We start from the raw sequence: 23,099 nt of genomic DNA, 5'->3' as shown, positions 1-23,099 counted from the left end.
CTATGCATTAGGCATTACGTTAATTAACAATGCAATGCATACTTTATAATTTTCCTACAGAAGTGACCTAATAAAATGACCTAATGACCCAGTAAAAAGAATTTCCGTGCAAATCAATAAAGGCGACATCTGGCACTTGAACCAACAATAAGTCACAGTTCTATTATTAATATCTATTATATCGAGATTCTACTACACCAATAGTTTCGCTTAAACAGTATATCTGAAGCAATCGCAGCAATATTCCCTGTCCTCATATCTCCCACTCCCCGATAGAGACGATGTTTGCATTAGGTGCACCGCCGACCAGAAAATCGTCGAACCGGAAAGAAGCTGGCAGAGTTTCCCGGCTCGTGTTTTTTCCAAAGACTCGTACCACCGGGAAATCTGCCTGCGCTTTCTGCGATTTTTCCATTTTGCGCCCACGTAATGGACGGACTTCTCCTCTAGCGCAAATAGAATCTCGCTCGTCGAACTCTTCGCGGTGTCCGTCGACTTCACCCGAGCCGAACGTTCGAGTAGAACGAACGTTTTGCAGATCGATGCGGCGGAAGTTGAAATAGTTCGAAAAGCCGTAAAAACCTTTCTACCGTTGCTCGCTTGTTTCGGGGTCGCTCGCGATCGGTTTCCGAAAAAGATAGAGAGAGAGACAGGGGTTTTGCCCGCCGGCCATTGTCTTCGGCTGTTACTCACTTCTAGCAGTCTTCCGAGTCAACACCTTCGCTTCGATCGCCTCGTTGATGTTCACCGGCGAAGGCGGCTTCTCCAGCTCCCCTTTGTCCACCATCTTTGCTTCTGTTCACCGGCGCCGCATGATTTGCATGTATTTACCGGACCTGAAAATGCAATCGTTTAGTTCAATCGGTTGGATTTATGGTCCAAGTCAGAGGTGTTTGACATTCTAGTTTCTTTTGATTTTTTGATTAGAAAAAGATACGTTCTGCAAAATATATAGTTAATATATTCGAGTAAATTTAACATAGCCTTATAATTTATAAGGATAATTAAAAACCTTGAAATTAATGTGATATCTTAAACTGTATCAATTATGTAATTAATATATTGCAGTTATCATATATATTGCAATTATTTAAAATATATTCATTTATGATCTCTTCTGATAATTACAAGGATAACTAAAAACTTCGAAATTAATGTGACATTTTAAAAACAATTTTAATTATATAATTAATGTATTGCAGTGATTTAAAATGAATTCATTTATGATCCCTTCTTATTACAAAGACAGCAACATAGAACTAGCTTTATACATTTTATTCGACATTCTGCATATAGAAAATGGCATACTAAATTTTATTTGTAATTACAAAGATAACTAGAAATCGTACAATTACGTGTCATTTTAAGATCATTTAAATTCTGCCAGTTTACTCGAGGCTGCCACCTTGCAGCGAAACGCGGCGGAAACAGACCTCCGAGCCGGCTCTGTCGAATTAAAATATTTCGAAAAAAATTGATGTTGCATCCGCAACACGAGTTTCCGCCCACGACCGTGAACAAAGCTCCGCGAGCCCGCTCGCGCCCCGGCCCCCTCCGGCGGTCGTTTGTTCCGCGAGCTTTTTAATCCGTTCCGCGGCTGCAATTATCCATGCGTAAACCCGGCGGGAAACGAGCGTGTACCGGAATTGTTGCTCCCCGGATTTAATTGCCATTATTCGGACCGGACGACCGTTGTATTATTTATTGTTTATTAATTCGCATCGGCTTCGAGGAACCGGTCTCTCCGGCCGGCGATTCCGTCAGCGAGGCCGAACCGCGCCCGGCGTTCGATAATCCCCGTTGCACTTCGCAGACACCCCTCCCCCCCTGGAATGGCCCGATGCATAATCCGTGCGATTCGTGTTCCGCCTGAAAATTACCCGGGCCACAATTAACAATACCCCAGAGCCTCCGTTCGGATTCGAAACCGGGACGCGGCCGCGAGGCGTTTCGCTACTAGCGGATGAAATAATTATAAGCCCGCACTTGCGGCTGACTCCGTGCGCGCGCGTGCCGTTCTGACAGACACGACGCCGACTTCCGAACCGAGCTATTGTATTTGCTCCGACAAGGCTTCGTCTGCCCGCGAATTACGCCGCGATTACATCGTAAATCCCGTGCTTCGATTCGTTCGTTCCGTGGCCCGATATCCCGACGACTCTCTTAGACAGATGTGCACGACCGAACAACTCGCTTTCGACGGCCGTCCGAGTTGCAACAGAGGTGCAGCCGAAGTGCATTCTCCGTCACCGTCCCCGCTTCCGAACGACAACGTCTCGCGCCAGCGAGCTGATAAAATATTAGCACTTTGCCGACGAATGCCGGCTAATGAGGTTCTCCGAGCTGTCGCTCGATAGAGCGAACGTTCGCTACTGGGTCGGAACAATATCCTGGAATGATGCAAAAATCATTTTTATCGCGCCCGACGATCGCTCCTCGATGCTCTCTATCTTATTCTTGTACGGCCTCGAATATGGACAGCTCGCGGTCGTTGCGACGTTGATTTTGATGAAATTATTTCTGATAAAGCTCCGGAGCGTGCCGACCCATATTTCCTCGTTTTTCTCGGTGTTTGTTGTTTATGGAGATATTTTACATTTTACCCTTTGATCACGAATGTCCATATAATTGTACGCCAATTAGCGATCTGCGCGAAGTGCGCCAGTTACCGTAATTATACTGCGTGTGCTTGATTTTCTACGTATTTTGTTTCAATGCGATACTTTTATAAAATATATTGCGATATATAAAGGGTGTTCGAAAAATCGTGGCAAAAATACAGCCCCAAAATTATATTAAGAATAATTTAAAATTAAAAATAACAGTATTATTGAGTTCTCCTAACGTCTTCATAATTTTATATGTCAGCTATTCTATTTCGCCATAAATGCACAAAATCTCCAGTTTAATAGCATTTCGCATTAATCAGAAACATTTTAATGAAGATTGGTGACCCATGGCCTCTCCGTAAAACTTCTTACATAAAATGGAACTTACGCTAATAAATAAATATTATTGCAGGTTCCGTCCAAATGAGACTGTACAGCTGCTGCCGCGAGCCAACTGCGCCGTGCGGCGACCGCGGATCTTCGACGGAAATGGAAGACGGGAAAACGAAGCTGTATCCGTTCGAGTTGCTGTTTTATGCAGCGTATTCTCTCCGCCGTGGAGTGCACTTAGAAAAGTTCCCCCGGAAGGTGTGTGCATACATTTGATTCCTTTATATACACTAATACGAGGTTCTCCGTGAGAACGGAACCCGGGCGAAGAACGGAAGTTATTTCATTTCGGATTTTGTTTTAGAAGTTTGAATATTCATGGCTGCTGGCTTGAAGGAGGAGAAGAAGGAAATCGTGTCGATGCCGAACGGGAATCGAACGTTTTACCAGCTGGCCGTAGAACGCTGTTGCTGTTTGGCCTGGGACTTGGACGCACGCGAGACTTGAAGCCAATCAAGTAATTGAGGCTCGTTTCGAGTCGCGGCTGTTTATCAAACCGATAGCCGGGGATTCAAAGTTTATGGTCCCCGACACGCCGTCGTAATCCACGAAGATCCGCAGGACTCGTTAGAGTAGGCGGGGAACATAAATCCTGCGGAAAGAATTCGCCCATCCGTTTTCTCCTGCCAGGGACATTATTTAAATGAGCGCGTTGCTCGGCGGACAGCGGCGTCGTCTCGATGCGTTCGCAGGATCCGCGAAAAAATATAATGCCTGGTGTTTCCTCTTTTCCCCGGGCGGAGAAAGAATCGTCGCGGCAAAGAGGGCCGGCCCTTTGAGAACGCATAAATATGAAACATTCCTGCTGCTGCTGCTGTTGCTGCCTGTACACGGGTCGCGTTCATTCGCCGGTCTCAAAGAAGGGTATCGGATTATTTTCAAAGCGAGCGACGCCGCCGGAGGAATGCGCCGCGAAAATGGACAAGTTTTTTTCATTTCTGCGGATGCTTCGCCGTGGGACGTTTTATTATTACGTTACACCGGCGAACGACGAAATTCTGGACGGGAGGCTACGTTTGGTTAACAATGTCTCGGTAGTTGTTCGCGGAAAATGGAATTGAACGAAGCGTTAAGAATAAGGGATAAAAGGAATCTTGTCAATAGAAATGAATAAATTATATACAATAACTGTGTATTAATTACTATTAGTTTTATAAGTAACTTATAAACATTAATTGTGTACTAAAAGTATTTATAAAACTAACAGTAATTACTCTAAAGAGATTATAATACCAATTAAAATCATTCGAATCTATATATCAAATACGCCAGAATTTTTTACTAACAAAATAAGTCCTAAATAGAAAACACGCTGATTAAAAAATCTATAAAATTGCGTATAACACAGTCGAAAAACATCTACAAAATCTTAAAAAACTATAACAAGTAATGTACATTATTATCCGTCAATTAAAATACTTTTCATTATTTACTTTTACAGATCCGACGTTGTCAAATTTGTTCCCGACTGGAAAAATGTTTCGTTGTCCGAAACAGTTGGTGATCGGACTGAACAATACCTGGAGGACATAGTGAGTACGATAAAATTCAGCAGCCGAAGTCTGTATCTGTTTCCGAACGTTTCGCGACACACGTGATCTTGCATTGTCAGAACGTAAAATCACATTGTTGCGATTTGTTCCACCGTTATTGTTTAATCTATCCAACTGAGAGTAAAATTCTGATCCGAGTGAATCGTTTCTAGCCACCGTTACTGTACTTCCTTTGCGGACTACCGTATGCGTTTGCAGAACGTGCCACGAAGAGCATAAATACTTTTGCAGCAACGGACCACGGCTCGAGCGATAAAATAATGAAAACGAGCGACAAATTACATGGTCGACGGTATTCGCCGAGGATTGGTAAGTTCCGATAAGCACCATTCTCGGTTCCCAGTTCGCGCAATATTTTTACAACTCGGATTCAACGGCGACCATTTGCAATTCCATGGACGGCGTAAAAAGGTATGGCTCACGGCAATCGGCAGGAATCCGCGGATCGCCTCGCGCAACGGTCTCCCCATTATCGTTCCGTGGAACTTCTTTCTGCGCTGCGGCGAACGGTGAACTTCTTTCTGAAACATCGACGCTGTTGCGAAAAGGCACCTCCCGAGTTTTCAGGATCCGCTCGTTAACGTTATTTAGCGTACGCCATAAAGGTGTAATCGTTCCGCCGCGGAATTCCTGGGCCGAGACAACGGCCGCCGGCCGGGAATCACGGCCCGGTGGAATTCTGGTAAACGTTGGCCGCGACGGTGCCCCCATTGCGACCATTGATTACATTTACAGCTGGCATTGTCCAAATTCAGCGGAAACAGCGCCGCTATATCGCGCCGATACGAGTCTCGCAATCTGAGTAGAATGCATCGAGTCTGTTAACCGCCGTACAAACCTGCCGCGGAAATTCCGGTGCTTTGCTATCGGCTAATTAAAGTAGAAGGACGCTCGTTTCAGCGGCAGCTAAAAGACCTTCGGGCTTCCTGGAGTGTGTATGTGTGTGTGGGGAATCGGAAGTAGAATTCACCGTTTCGTGCGAGATCAGTAGAAATTGGATGCTTTCGGTCGTCTTTTGATACAGCTTTAATTATTTGAAGTGGGTTTCCCGAAGTAGAATGAACCGTCACGGTCGGACATCAAGGAGTCGAGCGAGTAACTTTTCGGTATTCTAGCGATCGTCGCCGAGTCATCTTCTTCCTTCGAAGAGAAGGCAACACGGACAGCTGCCAGTCCGATTTATAATTGCTGCTGACCCGAGAGAGAGAGAGAGAGAGAGAGAGAGAAATTATGTCGGCGAGCTTTTCTAATAAGTCGCTCAGCAATTCTATTTCGATAACAGCGGACGCGCGCGATTATTCTTGCACACATCGAACGTGAATCAGAGCAAACCTGGCTGAATCTTCGATCGACCTACAAATAACTGAAATGGAACGTCGGGAGCGTTTCGTATCGACAGGCTAATCCGCCGAATCGACGCAATTTTTCAAGTCGACCGGCCGGAGTCCGCCCCATTAAGGCCTCGGATTGCTGCGCGTGGCGTGGCATAATCACGCCGGATCATTCGCGTCTAAAAGCTCGAAGAGAATAAATAAGCAGGCCGGGGCCAATCCCGAACATAAACACCGGCACGGAAACTGATCTCCGTTTATCATAGGCGCCGGGCTAACCGGTTACAAACGAAATTCGTTCCAATAAATTTCCGCGGTAATCCTAGCAATCAGTTTGATCGCACGAAATTTAGAATATCGCGTTCCGGCTGTGTCCGGCAAAATTGCACACGGCATTGACATATTTCATTTCGATTAATCATTCTTCAGAATCGAACGTTGGGAACGGTTCGGACGGCCTCAATATTTCATAGTTAATTCACTAGTTGATTCAACGGAATCAAACGTTCGCTACATTCCCGAAATTACTCGGAATTTCCCGTTCGGTCGGACCATTCTCCACTATTTCTACATCGCTCGACGGAACAAAAATGTCCTAAAAAGGAATTTCGAAATAACGTTCTCTGGAAAATCCACAATTTCGAAGCTTGTCTGACCATTTCCCGCTGTTTCCACTGCAGTTATAGGATTCTTATTCCTAAAAACGTGCTAGGGCATGCAAAACCGTCTGATCATTAACGTCTACCTCTACTTAAAGTACCAAAGGTTGGAACAACAATATTAAATATTCCGTCGTTAGCTCGCTGATTAATTCGACGTAACGAGCTGTCCAGTGTATTCTTTGAATACAATTTCCTAGAATGTCTCACAGCACCTGTCTTTTTGTACTTTACGTACCAGCCATTAGAGCAAAAATGTTAATTACCTTGTCGTTGGCTCGCTGAGTAATTTTACAAGACAAGGTTTATAAGGTAATTGTTGAACTACCTACATTTTTCTACAATGTCTGACTATGTACGCTTTTTCCTACTTAATGTACCAGGCATGTGGTAAAAACTGTTTAGAAACGTTCCACCGTTAGGTCATTGATTAATCTAATAAAATGGAGTGTACTAAATTTTATTTATTTATGTGATCACGTGTGTCACTACGTACAAGAACAAAATTATTTAAAAATATCCTATATACATTTCGCTGATTAATTTGACAATTTTCTACATCGTCTGACAATTGGTGTTTGCTTTTACTTAATTTAATATACGTCACAGTGATAATGATAATTATCTCATCAATGGTTTAATGATTAATTCGACAGGGTGTTCATGTTATTCTTTAAATTCAGTGAAATTTCACTGTTGTCCGATTACGCTTGTCTGTTTCTTCTGAACGCACCACCTGCGCGAACGAAAATTATTTAACCGCATCCCTTCGTTCACTCGCAGATTCATTCTACAAATTGAAGCGTACGATAATTTTCCGTTTACAACTTCCAACAACGTCCGACCGCACACGTCTGTTTCTACTTAACTCACACGGCACGAGAGAACAAGCACGTTTAAAACCATCCAATCGTTGGTTCGCTGACCAATTCGACAAAACGAGGTTACCAAGTTTACTCCTCGGAGCTGGCCACAATTTTCCAGGTATCCCCGACTCCGTCCGTTTCCCCTCGAAGCCGGCACGCTATTTGGACAAAAACTGTCCCGGGCGAAGTTTCGAACCGCGACGGCGGGCGTCGGCGATCAGCCCGTTGATTAATTTGACAAAATCGCGCTTCCAGCGGCGCGTTTCCCCGTCGCTATCCGCAATTTCCTGCGCTGTCTGACCGTTACGCGGCTGTTTCTACTTCACGCGTCACCGGCCTCCGGGATCCCACCCCCGGCCGGTAACGGCACCGAAATCAATTTTCCGCGGCGTGTCGACCGCGCGGTAAGTGGCAGGTTTAATTGACTCGCTCGACGAGCACGAGCCTCGCGAAAATGAGTGTCGCGTGTCCGCGATTCGTCGAACCGTACCGTTGACATTCGCCAATTAACTCCGTCGACTCGGCATCGATCCGCCCTGCCAAATCCGCGCCGCGCCGCCGGTTACATCGGAGATGAAACGAACCGGCCAATTAAACGTTGATCCTCCGGATCGAACGATCTCAGGATCGCGGCGCGGTGAAGCTCGGTGTTCCGCTCGGCACGCAAAAATACGAGCCGGCGGAACATCGGCGCGCAGAGTTTCATCGGCTCTTTGCGGTGCCCGCGGTTCCTCCGGCGGATCAATGGAGCTCTGTAAATAGAGGGAGCGAGCGTTCACCGCGCGATTCCGCGGCGAGAAGTCGAGTAATTAGCGGTAACCGTCCTCTGTTTGCCTTCCTTTCTGTCCTCGCCGACACCGGGGGAACGCCTCGCGCGAGAAAAATGGTGGACACCCGGTTGCACAAGCACGGCTGCGGGATGAAGAATGATCGCCCGGCGGCAACGCCTTCGTCCGAGGGACGAGCACACAATCCCCGGCGGCTTTTGTGTCAGGAATAGAGGTGTCGTGCAGCGAAACAATAATTTCTGGCCAGAATTCAATTCTTCTGCTTCCGCGTTTCAACGAAAACGTTTCTAGAAATTGACATCTCGTTGGAATTTCGAAATCTAGGATATTAACAGTTAGAGATAAAAATATTTCGTTCTAGAGATGAAAATACGAAATTCAAATTAAAACCAATTGCTTTAATTGCTCTTCACCAAATATTAAAATGTAAATTCTTGTACATTCGCGCATGGAAGCACTTACGTTTCAATTGCTTGTTTAAGTTAATTCAGTTTAATTTAATCTGATTTAATTCAATTGAGTTTATTTAAATTGAAAAGTAAATGCAGAAGTTGAGAGTAGACTAAAAATATAGCTGATTTTTTATGATTGAGAATAAGTAAATTATATATTGAGTATACTGTAGATTCTTAGCATTATGGTAATACGAAATACAGAAGTATGAAGATAGGAGATTATCAAAAGAATATAAAGCAAAAATACATTTTTCTTCAATTTTCGTTTTCTGTAATTAACGCAGACATTTGCATGTACGAATTGTTATATATCTACATCTATTTTTATGTAGTTCACGCGTATCGTTAGCCCTTTTCACCCTATCCCGATGCTAATTCGCCGAGCCACTATATCGCAATCTTAAGCCTGGAAACAACGCGGAAATACCTCGAGCCAGGTAAAGCGAATTCCGAGGCCGCCGTGCGTCGGATCGTTGCACCGCGTCAGTGATAATCGCGTAGCATCCCCGATCGCATCTCCCCATATCCGACACGAAAACACCGAGACGACAAAAGTCATCGGTCGGTGGCGTACTTTACGCGACAAGCCGCCCCCCCACGTCGATTCATTTCACATCCAGCACACGCCACACTGTTTTTCTCCGGGCGTTCCGCCGACCCGTGCACGCACGCTACAACATTTCCGGAGCAGGCTAAAAATAAACAGACCGCGCGCAACGACGCCGCAGGATGCAGGCCATCCGTCCCCTTACGCGCTCGTTTCTCGATCCGCGTTTCGCCGTGCTCTCCTCGTCAAAAGGGCTGTTTTCCCTCTATCTCGACGGTACCGCACGGGGTCCGATCAGCCATTCCCCTCCAGGTGCACGACAATTTTTTGACGCGGCACGCAACCGCTCCTTATCTTCCTGTTTACTTTCACGTTTATGGATCGTTCCGTCGAGCCCCGCGGCTCGCGAACTTCCTTTCCGACGGATTCGCCGCGATACGGCTCAAGGGGATCTCTAATCTGGCTCGGATCTTACGTTCGCGCGTTTTTTGATTGGGGCTTTACCGCGAGATTTATTTATTCGATTAGAGACTCGCCGAGATGGCGACCGGCTTGTACGGCGTTACCGATTGTTAACGAGAACGTTCACGCGCGTTTTGAACAGTGTACAGGTGTTGAAAATAAGCTGTGCAAGATCTTGACACGTTCGCGAAGGGGAACCTTTCATGCATGAAGCATTAGAGTGGAGAATTTAATTCAATCCGTTCGCATAAATTATCGTGTCACTGTAACTCTCTTTCGTGCAGGGAAAACATTTCTCAAAAATTATAGTGTCCGTTCTAAAATCATATAAATTCCGTTGGACGTCCAGGTAGCAGGTGTCTGATTAGTTTACTTTTTTCCTAGAGAGATAACGACTCTTCATCCGGTATCAAAGTTTGCGATCGTTTGACGACCGGCTTCGCTCGACGTCGATACAGAATCGTAGAACGCCGGTGTCCCGGGTAATCGGAAGTCCTCTGCGAAGCGCGAGGAAGATTGACGTTTCAGGCCGATTAAGTATTCCGGGAGATCGCGATCGTAGCTTCTTTGACGTCGTCATCAACAAGCTCCGGAGGCTCCACGGGTCTCTCGTACAAAGCCCGCTCCGTGCTGAAAATAAACGGTGACCCGTGTCACGCCGATGAGCCGTCAATTCGTTCTTATTCTTCGAGGCTGATGGCAACAACGTGCCCGCCGCGGACCCGCGGCAATTCGACGCTGCCCCGGGTGAAAAATATAACCGGCTGACGTCACGCCGTTGGCTTCCACTCAGCCGGCGAATAAAAGGGAGCGCGTGCCCTTTGTCGCTGGACACCTGGAAATTCCGTTTCGTTTCGGCGATCACAAATGGACCTTCCGTTTTCTCCGCGCACGGATCCGGAAACGCAAACGCCGGCGAACCGGCACGGTAATCCTAACAGGTGTGCGGAGACGCGTAATTAATCCGGCGAAATCACCTGGTTCACGTCGCGGTACACGGTTCTGTAGGAGATTTCCTTGGCTGACCAGTCGCGGATGTTTCTACTGAGAAAAGGAAGAGATAAAGAAGAGTTTAGAGGCGACAGCTCGTCGTGAACAGTCCACGGTAATTGGATTAGATGGAGCTTTTACTGTAGCTTAGTCTGTCTACGATTTTCGGGACCGTCTGGCCAGTCACTTCTGATTCTACTTAATGAGGAAGAGCAACGGCAGATTTTGGAGGTCTTCACAAATTAATGACGTGGATTAATTCGAGAAAAGACGGCTTAGAATGTGCTCTGAAGTGTTTACAATTCTCTGGAGCGTCTGACTAGTCACGGCTGGTTCTACTTAAAGGGGAAGAGCATGTAGTTGCCCCAGATATCTCAAGTTATTGCTATAAATTAATTCGACAAAATAAAGCTGATAATATATTCTGAATTTTCTACGGTTTTTTGGATTGGCTGACCAGTCACGTATTTTTCTACTTAGACGGAAATTGGCCAGTGGAAGCTCGAAGGCGATATCTCAGGTTAATTCGACAAAATGAAACTGACGATATACTTTACGATTCTCTGGATTCCTTGACCAGTCACGTCTGTTTTCACTTAGTCGGAAAGAGCCAATAAAAGTTTGTAGACGATATATCAAGCTAACGCTTTAAGTTAATTCAAGAAAACGAGACTCACGGTGTTCTCCGTGCTACCGACAATTTTCCGGAACGTTTGACCAGTCACATTTCTCTCTCTCTCTCTTTCCTTCTCAAGTTTGAAGACGATATCTGAAATTAACGCTTGAATTCAGTTCGACGAGATGAAGTTTACAGTGCACTCTCGACTATCCTGGATTTTCCTGAATGTCCGACCAATCTCGACTGTTTCTACTTAATGCAGCACGCATTGCAAGAGAAATGCTGCAATTGAAAAATCGGAGACAAGATCCACTCGTTCGCGCAGTAAATTAATTAAATAAAAATTCATCGAGGACATGTTGTACGAATTGATTAAAATATGATGGGATGTCTGACCATTAGCATATATTTCTACTGAGTTGTGTCTGTTTCTACGTAATATAGTAAGTATTACAAGAAAAATGCTGCAATCGAAAAATTGGTGACGAGATCAACTCATTCGCGCAGTAAATTAATTAAATAAAAATTCATCGTGCACATTCCCCGAACTGACCAAAATATATTATAACGTCTGACCATTAGCATCTGTTTCTACTAAGCCACCAGTCCGTGAAAGTAAAAACGCAGCTGATAGGTACATAGAGGTATTACCTTGTACTTAGCCCACTTATTAGCATGACTAAAATTAGCATTCGATGGCTGCAATATCCCCGGCTGCCTGACCTTTAGCGTTCTATTCTACTTAGCCAGTTCTCTGTAGCTGCACGTTACATTTCGCCGGCGCTCCTACGGCTCTCTCTCTCTCTCTTTCTTTCTCTCTCTCTCTCTCTCTCTCTCTCTCTCTCTCTCTCGGCCCGAGGATACGTTCTAAAAATCAGACTTGGCCGGCGAGCGGAACAGAAATTTCTCGCCGTGGAGAAAATTAAAGCCGGCTCGAACGTTTGCGCCCTTAATTGCAGCGGGATCTGCTCGCGATCCGGTTCGATGCGCCCGGTAATGGAGGATAGTGCATTATTCTCGTAGGAGCCGATGTTTTATCAGGGATTAGTTCTCTTCCGGATCGATTCGCGGGAAGAAAAGTGCTCGGCGATTTCTCGCGCGGGACGGTATCGATGTTCGTTTCACGATCGCTGGTTCGCGTTACAGTAAATCAGCGGGGATCTCGGGTATTCGTGAACGCGCTCTCGCAGGCCGACGCGGTAGTTTAACGGGGAGAATGGCACTTCGCCAGTCACGTAGCCGTGCATCGAGAAAGCTGATAATTTCCAGCTTCCATACGCAATTAATTGGCAGCCTTTGCCCTGCCTTTTATCCACGGGAACCAGCACCCGCGATGGAGGAGGGAACCGTGGGCGCCCGGAGCTCCGGCCTCTCGCCGATAATTCCGGCAAGACTTCCCGGAGGACACATACTCGCTCCGCTCCGTGCCTGTGCGCATACACACGAACACACACACACACACAGAGGCGCGCTCGGGTGGCCGCCTATATACATATGACCCATTCGGCGAACTCTGATATTGGCACAGTCATATATCACGTATACAAAAATGTCCCGCACTTCGATTATCGATTGAAACTTCCAATAAGCGAGGGTGTGATTCCGGCCGTGCCTTGGGAACAGTTTTCAACAAGCATTCCCTGTACCCCCATCCCCCCTCCTCGTCGCCTGTTCGCGAAGGAACGCCGCAGTTTAATGTAACGAAAATGTCGGATTAAGAGGTCGGCCGAACTGGGTCATCATCGATTAATTAATTTGATTGTTAGTGGAAAAAATCCATTCGAGATTCAACGTGTCCTCGAACCACCGTCGCCAATGCCGTCGCCGTTGCCGCTGCGACTCCGCGGGTCAATCTATTTCGAGGAATCAATGGAGAATTTAGAACATCGTTCGTTCGTTAAGCTGTTATTTTCAAAGCGCGCCTTTCGATTGCACGGTGCCGCGGCGCCATTCGCCGCGTTCCGGTCGCATTCATCCCTGTCCCGATTGTGAGCCGAAACAATGGCCGACCCCCGGGCGATACACCTAAAACCTCAAGCGCCCGAGTAATTTAATTATGCAACAAACTGATTCAACCGGCGGAATTAATTCGATCCTGATAAGCCGGCGCCGGATCCGGCCGGAGCTCGTTCCTCATCCGGCAAAAAAACGGAGGCAATGTCACGGGATTCCGCGGGTGATTAATAATGAGTGAGATAAGTCCGGGGCCGCTTGTTCAAGCACCGGCTATTAACCTAGATATCGGGGGAGGGGGCAGCGAATTCGGAATCCGGCGATGCCGTTCAATTGGTCTTTGCCGGCGCGGATCCTCGCCGCGCTGCGAATGCACGGTAAAACCGGTTCTGCGGCTCGCTTTTCCGTCTTTTTTCACTATTTCGTTCCGCGCCGAAACACCTGACACCGGCGCGCTCGTTAGACCGCGCCGGCGAAACTAAATTAAAGCGACAGGCGAATTAACCGAATCATTTGTCACGGGCCGGACAGTGGCATCGATAAGTCACCGTGGACCGTGCGCGCTCGCGCGGGGGACGCGATCGCTGAATAGAAAGTGAACACGGGGCGGCTGCCGGGGCGTTCGGGTCACGCGATAATCACCTTCGGATTTAATGATTTTTTTTTCCTCGAGTGTAATCGATCTGCCGCGGCGGGGGGAGGCCTGTCCGGCACGCGAGAGCTCGGGTTGCTTAACCCCTTCTGCGGTGATTTATTTCGCAGCTGATTAGACCCTCTCCCGCGTTAATGATTTCCCACAGCAATACGTGCACGCCCAATTCTGTTTCCACGTTGGTGAACGCGTTCCGGAAAATACTGTGTCAATAAAGGGTTTACGTGATAAAGGATATTCTATAACAAGGAATGCTCTATAAATAATGAAATACTTTATAAATAATAAGATACTCCACAAATAATTAGATACTCCACAAATAATTAGATACTCCACAAATAATTAGATACTCCACAAATAATTAGATACTCTATAAATAAAGAATACTCTATGAAAAACACTGTGCAGAGAATGATATTGTGTACATACTAAAAAATGATCTTCTACGTATTTGAAATCTCTAAAACACAGCTATGACAAAAGGCTTTTAAAAACTTAATTAATATTCTTTATAAAATGCCAAGTGTCACTTGATTTTGTTCTCTTTTGAAACGTGTATCTCATCAATTTTTTACCATTATCATCTTTTCGCTGTACAGTTTTTAAACATATATTAACTCGGCGTCTTATTATACTCTCGAAAGTGTGACACGTTTCTGAACTATATGTACATTAATTAAAACAACGGGTCGCAAATTTGTTGACTCGACGATCTAACGTCGGATAAGATCGTCGCATGTGCACACGTGTTGCCCTAAATCTATCTGGAGAAAATAATCCGTTGATAGGAATAATTGCCCGCAAGATTTCATTCGCAGCCGCGTAAAACGGTCATTGAATTTCTATTTTCGGACGGTGTTAACCGGCTAAAAAATACCGCGTGAAAACAGAATGGGGCGCGCGCTTAGCATCCGCGCCGGTGAATTATGCTTCGTTACGAGTTCTCGCGTAACAATTTCCGCGGAACAAGAGTCGCGGCTGTACCGGGAGCCCCCTAATTGCAGTCGTAGCGAAAAGCATGCGATAGTAAAAATTAAGAGCCGCGGCGGGTTTTCAACGCCGCGTCGCTCGCAAAACGTCGACCGCAAAGCGAGCAAAACTTTCTTATTATTTCAGCGCGCGAAGCCCGAGCACGTGAAACATTCAGCGGCGCCGTCGAAGGAGCTGCTGAATAATTTGCGCGGCCGTGTCCCGCGAAAATTCGCGATGGTTATTCCGCGGGAACGCCGGGGGCTGTTTAATTAGCGGAGCCATTCGGGATCGGGGCAGACAATGGGCTCGGATTCTGGCGCGGGGTGGTCCACGGGAATCGGGGGAGGAGGGGGCGGTTGCGTGGCGGTGTCGCGTGGGAATTCGAACGGAAAAGAAGTTCCCGCCCGAGGGAGGTGATCTATGGGGTTTCTTGGATTCGTGGAGACGGTGGTAACGCGCTCGGTGATACGAAACCGAGACGAACATCGCCAGGTGTTTCGGCGAGATGTTACCGAGGAGTGTGATTGCACGCGGTGCGTTGTCACGCCCTCCGCCGCTGTCTAATTACCCTTAAGAGCAAGCCCGTGTGCAATTAACGTCCGCCTTAATGCATTCCGGCCACGTTTCCACCGTTAATGCCTCCTCCGGCGTTGTCGGCCGCTCAAAGGCCGGATAAAAATAATTCACCCTCACCTGTGCTCGCTCTGTGCCGCCTATCCTCGCGGTCGACTCTTCTTCTTATTCGACTCTGTCAGATGCGGGCGAAGGGGTCGGCACGGCTGGCACCCGAGGGAAACGACACCGTAGACCTTCTCGTTCACGTTCGGACCGCGATCCACGACGTTCACGGCACGAAGGGCGGCATGCTACTGCCCGAATCATCCCCGTTTCGCCCCCGACTCACCCCATTATTAGGTCGACGGTAGCGCAGCTACGTGGTGAATTCGACGACTATCATATGCGCTCGCAGCGGTCAAAATTCGCAGTCCCCTCTCTGCCCCTTTTATTCTTTACGCTGTCAAACTTCCTGACCCGACTACGAGAGAGTTCACCCCCTCCGATCAACCCCCGCCCCCCTCATTCAAGCTCCTAGTTCAATCCCCGAAGAATTAAGTTTCGAGAGCTCTCCGCGGTCCCGTTTATTGCCGCCGCGATTCTTCGGCGCTTCTTCGCGAAATTAAAAACTCGCCGACGACGATCCTCGTGGCTTTAGTTACTCAAGAGTTTTTTTCGAATCTTCCTTTTTGCCGATCAATTTTTCTTGAAGACGGTTTCGAGGGGCGATAAATCCTGTCAGTCTTTTCATTTTTCTTGGCGACGACGATCATATATTTTTAGCGAATTTTTGGAGATTATTTTTTAAAGGCAATAAATATGATAGTAATTTTTTTAGTTAGATAATATTTTCGGAGTGTGGAGATCGTATTTTGCTAAGTATTAATGTTATTTATTTATTCCAAATTGATACGGAATTTTATTCCTTTTTTCTAATTATTAAACCCTTGTTGTACCATTTTTCTTTGTGATTAAACTAAGTAGTAGCTTTTCGATTGTAATCATTTTTAATAGAAAAAGGTATTTATATATTTACCATGCGTCTATATCGACTTGAATATTTAAATATTGATGTCGAGAGAATAGAATTGTATTCCGATTTAAAAGAATGGAATTAATATTCATAGCTAACAGGTTATTCCTAAAAATCTTCATCACAAATCAGACTTATAAAAATATAGCAAGGAGTTAAAGAGGAACAAGTGCTGATCGACGTGGTTATGAATAAAATGATATTTGAATGGATTGACTATAGTCAGTAGTTAAAACACATCTCTGCAATTTCTCCAAACCACGCAGACCTCTCATTTCAAGTGAACTTTTAAAATTAAAATCTTCGCGTCGATTTCAATCACACTAGTTTCAAAAATTCTCTAAAATTTTCTGCACGACTCAGATCACACTCATCAAACAACCCTTCCACCTCGCCTCCGAACGCACAAACCGTAATTAACAATCATTCTGAAATTCAAGAAAATATGAAACATTGTCCACGCTTCTGGCAACTTTTCTCCCGGCGTATTTGCCGAACCGGGGCGCGATTTTTAATTTATAATTCACCGTAGCTGAATATAGAAAGGCTACTTTAGAGCGGTGCGCGCGCGAGCTCTATGGGCGCCCCTCGATTGGCGCGTGGGCGCGATCATTTATACATCGATCGGGAAGTTCGTTCGTCTTAAAATTCGCGCGAACTCGAAGATTACCAAAGCATCGCCGTGAAATCTGTATTAGATTGCGTCCACCGGTGAATTATTCATCCGGATGCTGTTCGACGATCGCGAACGGCCCGTAGATTTTTCCACGGCGAGAGGGACGACGGTGTTTTCCCGGATCCCGTTGGCGGATTAGCAATCCACGGTCGAGCAACGATTTCCATATTTCTCCGGATTGAATATCCGTAATCGCCGATATCGATAATAACGAACGGAATCTTGTTACCTTTGATATCTTTACAACCATTCGCATTTTCAAATCGTAAACGAGGCAGTTGGACCCTTCGAGCTCCTCCGCGTCGCACATTTCACCAAAAATCACAGACCCCAATAATATCAAATTACCGTAGCAACAATATTTCACCTCGGGGTAATGTTAGTGTTCTTCATATTGGAAAATTCTTCCGTACGAAGCTTGATGTATCTAATATATGCCGTTGTAGAGTAGATGTCTTTAGCTTTAATTTAAGCTATATTGCATTAATCGGAAAACAAGCCGATTAGCACTTATTTGTACTTTATAATTTTCCTAATAGGACCAGACAATTTTTGTTTCCTGTATTGTCTTCATTTACCTTCGTTTCTATACTTTAATAACAGAAGAATTTATTTTTACTTCGATGTAGAAGAAATTAATAATATGCGTTTAATTAATTAATAATATACGCATATTATTAATTTCTTCTACATCGAAGTAAAAATAAATTAATAACTACATAGTAAAGCTTGCATAAAATCTTTGTCACGAGTCTGACTCGTTATTGTAGTGCAAAGGGCTAAGTGGTCATAGGGTATCGCGAATGACGTCGTCGTTTTAGAATCGAGGATTTACAACCCTCGTAGACGGTTCATTGGTCTCAGTGTTAATTCGCGAGAATCCCGGCGTGTTTCAGCCGGTGTCGGTTCGACTACGATCGCCGGCACCAATTGTTGATTCGGTTCCCTGGAATCGTTACAGTTCTCTGCCCTGTTCGCGCAATTAATTCGCGCCAATTTCCAACGGAGACCTGTCAATCGATAAAGCTAACAGTCTTTAATAACCGGGAACACGTTCCACGGTGGCGATCGGATTAATTCCGATTTCAATTAAATCCGTCCGCGTCGCGTCCGCAGCCTTCTCGGCTCTCGAGGAAGGTCCTTCGACCCGCCGCGATCCCAGCTCGCCGATCGAGCCCTCCGCAGCGATGTTTGCATTATCATGGGTGCCCATTGTTTGTCCGCGACCGAAATTCAATTTCTGGCCGGGTACCGCGGCGCTTTGTGCACGCCGCCCGGCGAAATTGGAAAATAAATCCCGAAAATATTACGTTTACCGTCGCGGTCGGCCTTTCCGCTTCGCCGCGATCTCTACAGTGGCGCGCCGTTGTGCGAAACGGGTCCAAGAATGTCCCTTACAATTTTCTCGGCGAAGACTGTACGCGCGGGACACCACCTGGAATCTCATCCGGACTCGCCTTCAACGGCAGACTCGCGAGCCACGCTAATAGTCTCCGCCATATTTCACCGCGAACGTATGCCGGTTATGCGTTACCCTGGCATATTCCCGCGATCGCGGCCGGCTTGCATTTTTCCACCGTAGCCTCCGTGATTTATCGCCCCCGGCCGATAACTGTTCTTTGGATCGCAGCCTCGACCTCCTTATTATCCCCGCGGTTTGAAAGAACGTGGCCGATTAAGATGGACAAAAATAACCTTAGAGGTTTTACAGCGATTTTTGTATCCTTCGATAGTTTGCCGAGAAAATTTCATCTGGGCGAAATTTTGATTTAGTAATTTATCCGTGAGGGTAGTTATCAATAGTCAATGCTATATGTAGGGATGTATAAGGGACACCCTGTATTTGAAATATAAAATTCGTTCGCCGTAATGGGAAATATATAAAATTAGAGAATTAAAAAAGTAAGGGATGCTTTAAACCTATTCTTGTATTTACTATATATGAAATAGGTTTTTAAATATTGAAGAAATAATTATTTAAATATTACAAGGGGTTCTCCGCCATCTTGGAGCAAGGTTTAGCTCTCCTAGGGTAAGTTTCGCCCCTTAGAGATGATCTCCACCCTTGCAGTGCTCGCTCAGACGCCTTTTGCATTATCCTCGCTTCTTTTCTTACAGCAAAAGTATAAATAAAATTGGTTTTAAACTTTTTTCATTGACATAACCTCGGAGCTAGTATAAGCTATCTTAGGGTAGCTCTCGTTCCTTAGAAATGGTCTTCACCCTTTTAATACTCACCCAAACAATTTTTATATTAACCTCACTTCTTTTCTCACAACAAAAATAATAAATTTAGTTTTAATTCTTTTTACAATGACACATGTGATAAAAAAATCTGAAAAAAATTGCTCACACTGTTTGCAATAGCAACGGATCAAGGAAAATTTTACATTCTCCCTCAGATCAGTTCCTAACCTGCAATCGAAGCGGAACGTTTATATATCTTGCAAAATCGCCTCTCGCCTTTTTTGCGCAGTAAAATTTGTTATTAAAAAACCACCGCGGAACCGTTGTTGCTTCTACAGCAGGAAAATCAGTTGTGAAAACTTGCAGAGCGACCGTGCCTCGCAGCAAGCGGAAAACGCAATTAGCGAACAGATCTGTGAACCAAGTCCAATCAAATATTATTCGTACTTTACGTCGTCCGTGTTCGAACGCGATTACATCCGCGGACGAAGGTAGTTATTAATAAATTTCGTCCGATATTTTTCTTTCCGCGGAAACGTTCCGATAAATTAGAATTAATCGCGTCCGAAGAATATGAAAAGTTTTATATCCGCGGTCGTCTCTCTCTCTCTCTCAATGTTTCGCAATAACAACACGTGCATATTAACGATTCCTCGATCTCGACCGTAAAAAGACCATTAGTTCTTTATTTTTTCACCACGCGGAACAACGCAATTAGCAAATTGTTTTCAAGCAGAGGTTTTCTAATTTCTTCTCTCTCTCTCTCTCTTTTTCTTTTAAAGCAGAACCGTCGCGAAACCGATTGAATTCTCGCGAACACGCGAAGCTCATTAAATTTTATAATTGCGAAACCGCCCCACCCCCCTCCACCCCACCTACCACCGATGAAATTTGTTCGCCGTGACTACAGTAAATTAATCGGGACCTAACGCCCACTCGTACACGTACGAGCGCGTGAATATTTCTGGTAAATTGCTCTCAAGAATTGTGATATTTCGCTCGTGCCATCGAAAGCTTCTCTCTCTCTCTCCCTCATCTCTCTCTCTCTCTCTCTCTGTCTCTCTTTTCTACTCTCTCTCCTCCTCGTTGCATTTTAAGGAACCTTAATTGCATTTCTTGGGAAGAGAAAAAAAATACCTGAAGTCGGTCACGTCCTCTGTAAGACGTGCTCCATTACGCGCACGTTAAATACCTTTTTAATTTACCTTACCAAGCACCGGAAGAGTAATAATAACGCTCTTTCCTCGATAAAGTTCCTGGAAACAGTTCCCGCTGCAAAATCCAGCCACTTCGCGAGCTGGTTCGTTTGCTGTTAGCACTTCGACCGTCGTCCTGGCAACCGCAGAATTTTTTACAAAATTAATGTATATTATTTGGTACAATATTTAATGAAATTTAAATGATTGAATTAGGAAGTGACAGATTAATTATAATTAACGGTATTTAAATTATGGGATGTGTTTAAATGATAAATTACGTGATACGTTTAAATAATGAATTAAATGGTATGTTTAAACGATAAATTAAATGGTATATTTAAATGATAAATTAAATGTTATATTTAAATGATAAATTTAATGGTATCTTTAAATGATAAATTAAATGGTATATTTAAAGGACAAATTAGAGGGTATATTTAAATGATAAATTAAATAGTATGCTTAAAGGATAAATAAAATGGTATATTTGAATGATAAATTAAATGGTATATTTAAATGATGAATTAAATGATACAATTGTATTTAAATTTTATATCGAATGCTTTTTTAACATTGGGTAGTATTATAGCATTAGTATTGAACATTAGGTATTAATTAGCATTAGGTAGTATACGAGTGAGAAATGGCGGTCTAAATACGCCTTTAATTATGCCATAAATACGCCTTCAATTATGGTATAATTCTCGCCACCAATTATGCTATAAATTACGCCTCCAATTATGCTATAAATTACGCCTCCAATCATGGCAAAAATTTCGTTAAAGATAAAACTCCTCGCAAGATAAAATTCCAGAAGAAGAAGGATTTCACCTTAGCTTCCAATCGAACACTTTCGTTTGACACCTTGTGGCCGACGCCGGCTCGAGTTCCACGTGAAAGGTCCCATAAGTGGCTCGCGACAGGATTCCACGGCGTTCGCGTCGATCGCCGGCAAAACGATCGGCGGGCACCGTTGACCCAACAAATCCGCCGCAAGGAAAACAGCAATCGTCTTAAGTGACCGAACCGCCGGCGAACTCTCCTCGGCAAACACGGGAAATTTGCTCAGAGTTCTCGGATTACTCTAGACTTAATTCGCCATGAAATACAGGCTGCCGCCTGGCCCCCGGACCGAGCGCGCGCGCGCGCGCACACGCCTTCTCGAATTTCAGGTTTGTTTGCCGGCTAAGTTGGGACAAAGGAGCCCTGGCTTCCGCGAACAACGGCGCCACTCTCCTCGCTCGAAAATGTTGTTCCAGCCTTAACGGACTGAGACGGAGGCGTTTCCGGTCCAACAACGTGTTCCCCCGCAGTCGCGCTGGCAACGACCGGATATCAAAACGCGGCGCCTTGGCCAAACAATTACTCATTAACATGAGAAAGTTGCAGGTGCGTCACACACATAACAGACCACCATAGCATTACTATACACTTTAAACCACGACTCCATTTTTTTTTTTTAAACAATCTATAAACGACGTGAATTGTTTTTAGTTGATAAGAGGACTAGTTTTGTATTGCAAAAGTGTAACGCGTTTATTTTGCATATTCTGCGTATTTCGTGTGCTTTGCATATTTCGCATATACCGAATGTGTTGCATATTGCATAAGCTTCGCATATTTACGTTCGAAAACATACGCAATAATGTATTGCATTATATATGATATTTATAAATGAATGAGCTGTTATAGCTCGTTCCGAATGCGTAAAATCCGCAGTCATTCTGGAATTGTAAATTAATTCGTTTTCATTCGGTCGTCGAAAGAAAATGGAAAATTAATATTGTTTGTATTGTTTAAAAGCATGAAAGCTCATTTAGCGTGTCGTAGCGTGTTTAATGCGTTGGTATCGATAGTTAATTGTTAAAGTAAATGTAAATGCACGGTAAATGTGAATCATATTTTCTAATCATTGTAACTGTGAAGAAAATGGTACAGTAAAGGATTAACTCTTTGCATTCCTGTGGCGACACTGAGGCACCAGTATAATTGTTGCAGCACGTTTCAAAATAATTTTTATGTTATGAAAAATTATTGAAAGTACAACCGTTGCTGCATGAGTTGTAAGATTCAATTTTAAATGAATAAAATACATTTTCTCATGTAAAATGGAAATGCTACATGTCAGAAAAGTTATTTTAGAATTATAATTAAAATGGCTTCGAGTACATAGGGTTAACGCAGAATGAATTGAGCCCCAACTCTTTGGCAATGAATCTCTATTTTATTTTCCAAAATATTTTAACATTTTCCAAAAGTGTTCGCTAATAATTACAATAACATCCGAACCGTCAATTTTGAAAGTAACCTCAGTCCATTTATATCAAAATTTAAAAATTCAATCCTTCGCGTCCAAGAAACTTTAATTTAGAATATGTACTAAAACAGTCGCAACTTTTAAGCGTAACGATGTTACCGCAACGAAAAGCGACAAATGGACATCGGCCACTCTCAAAAATAAACAGCTCGCTCTTCCAGCAACGAATTAATCGATCACCGCCGGCAATTGTCGCGGAACGTTCGAACGAGTTTCGTTAAACGGTCCCGCGCAGGTTTACCGGGTCCCAGGATTCGTTAGTTTCTCCGCCGCGGTGTAAATTGAG

The 23,099-nt window shown here is 44.7% G+C and overlaps 1 protein-coding gene across 2 annotated transcripts in view; it reads right to left on the bottom strand.

The window, feature by feature from the left end:
• The window catches only part of LOC144478972 (uncharacterized), a 30,046-nt gene extending 14,368 nt beyond the window's left edge, over positions 1-15,678 (bottom strand). For both annotated transcript variants that reach the window (XM_078197392.1, XM_078197393.1), the window contains exons 1-2: positions 15,540-15,678; positions 694-836 (exon numbers count right to left, since the gene is read on the bottom strand). In XM_078197392.1, coding sequence (XP_078053518.1) covers positions 694-787 — 94 coding nt within the window. In that variant the 5' untranslated portion in view covers positions 788-836; positions 15,540-15,678. The remainder of the gene's footprint in view (positions 1-693; positions 837-15,539) is intronic.
• Between the last annotated feature and the right edge of the window lie 7,421 nt (positions 15,679-23,099).

Source organism: Augochlora pura, chromosome 3, assembly GCF_028453695.1.
Source record: "Augochlora pura isolate Apur16 chromosome 3, APUR_v2.2.1, whole genome shotgun sequence".
NCBI classification, from domain to species: Eukaryota; Metazoa; Arthropoda; class Insecta; order Hymenoptera; family Halictidae; genus Augochlora; species Augochlora pura.
The sequence above is the reverse complement of the archived record's forward strand: the minus strand, read 5'-3'. Positions and strand labels throughout refer to the sequence as shown.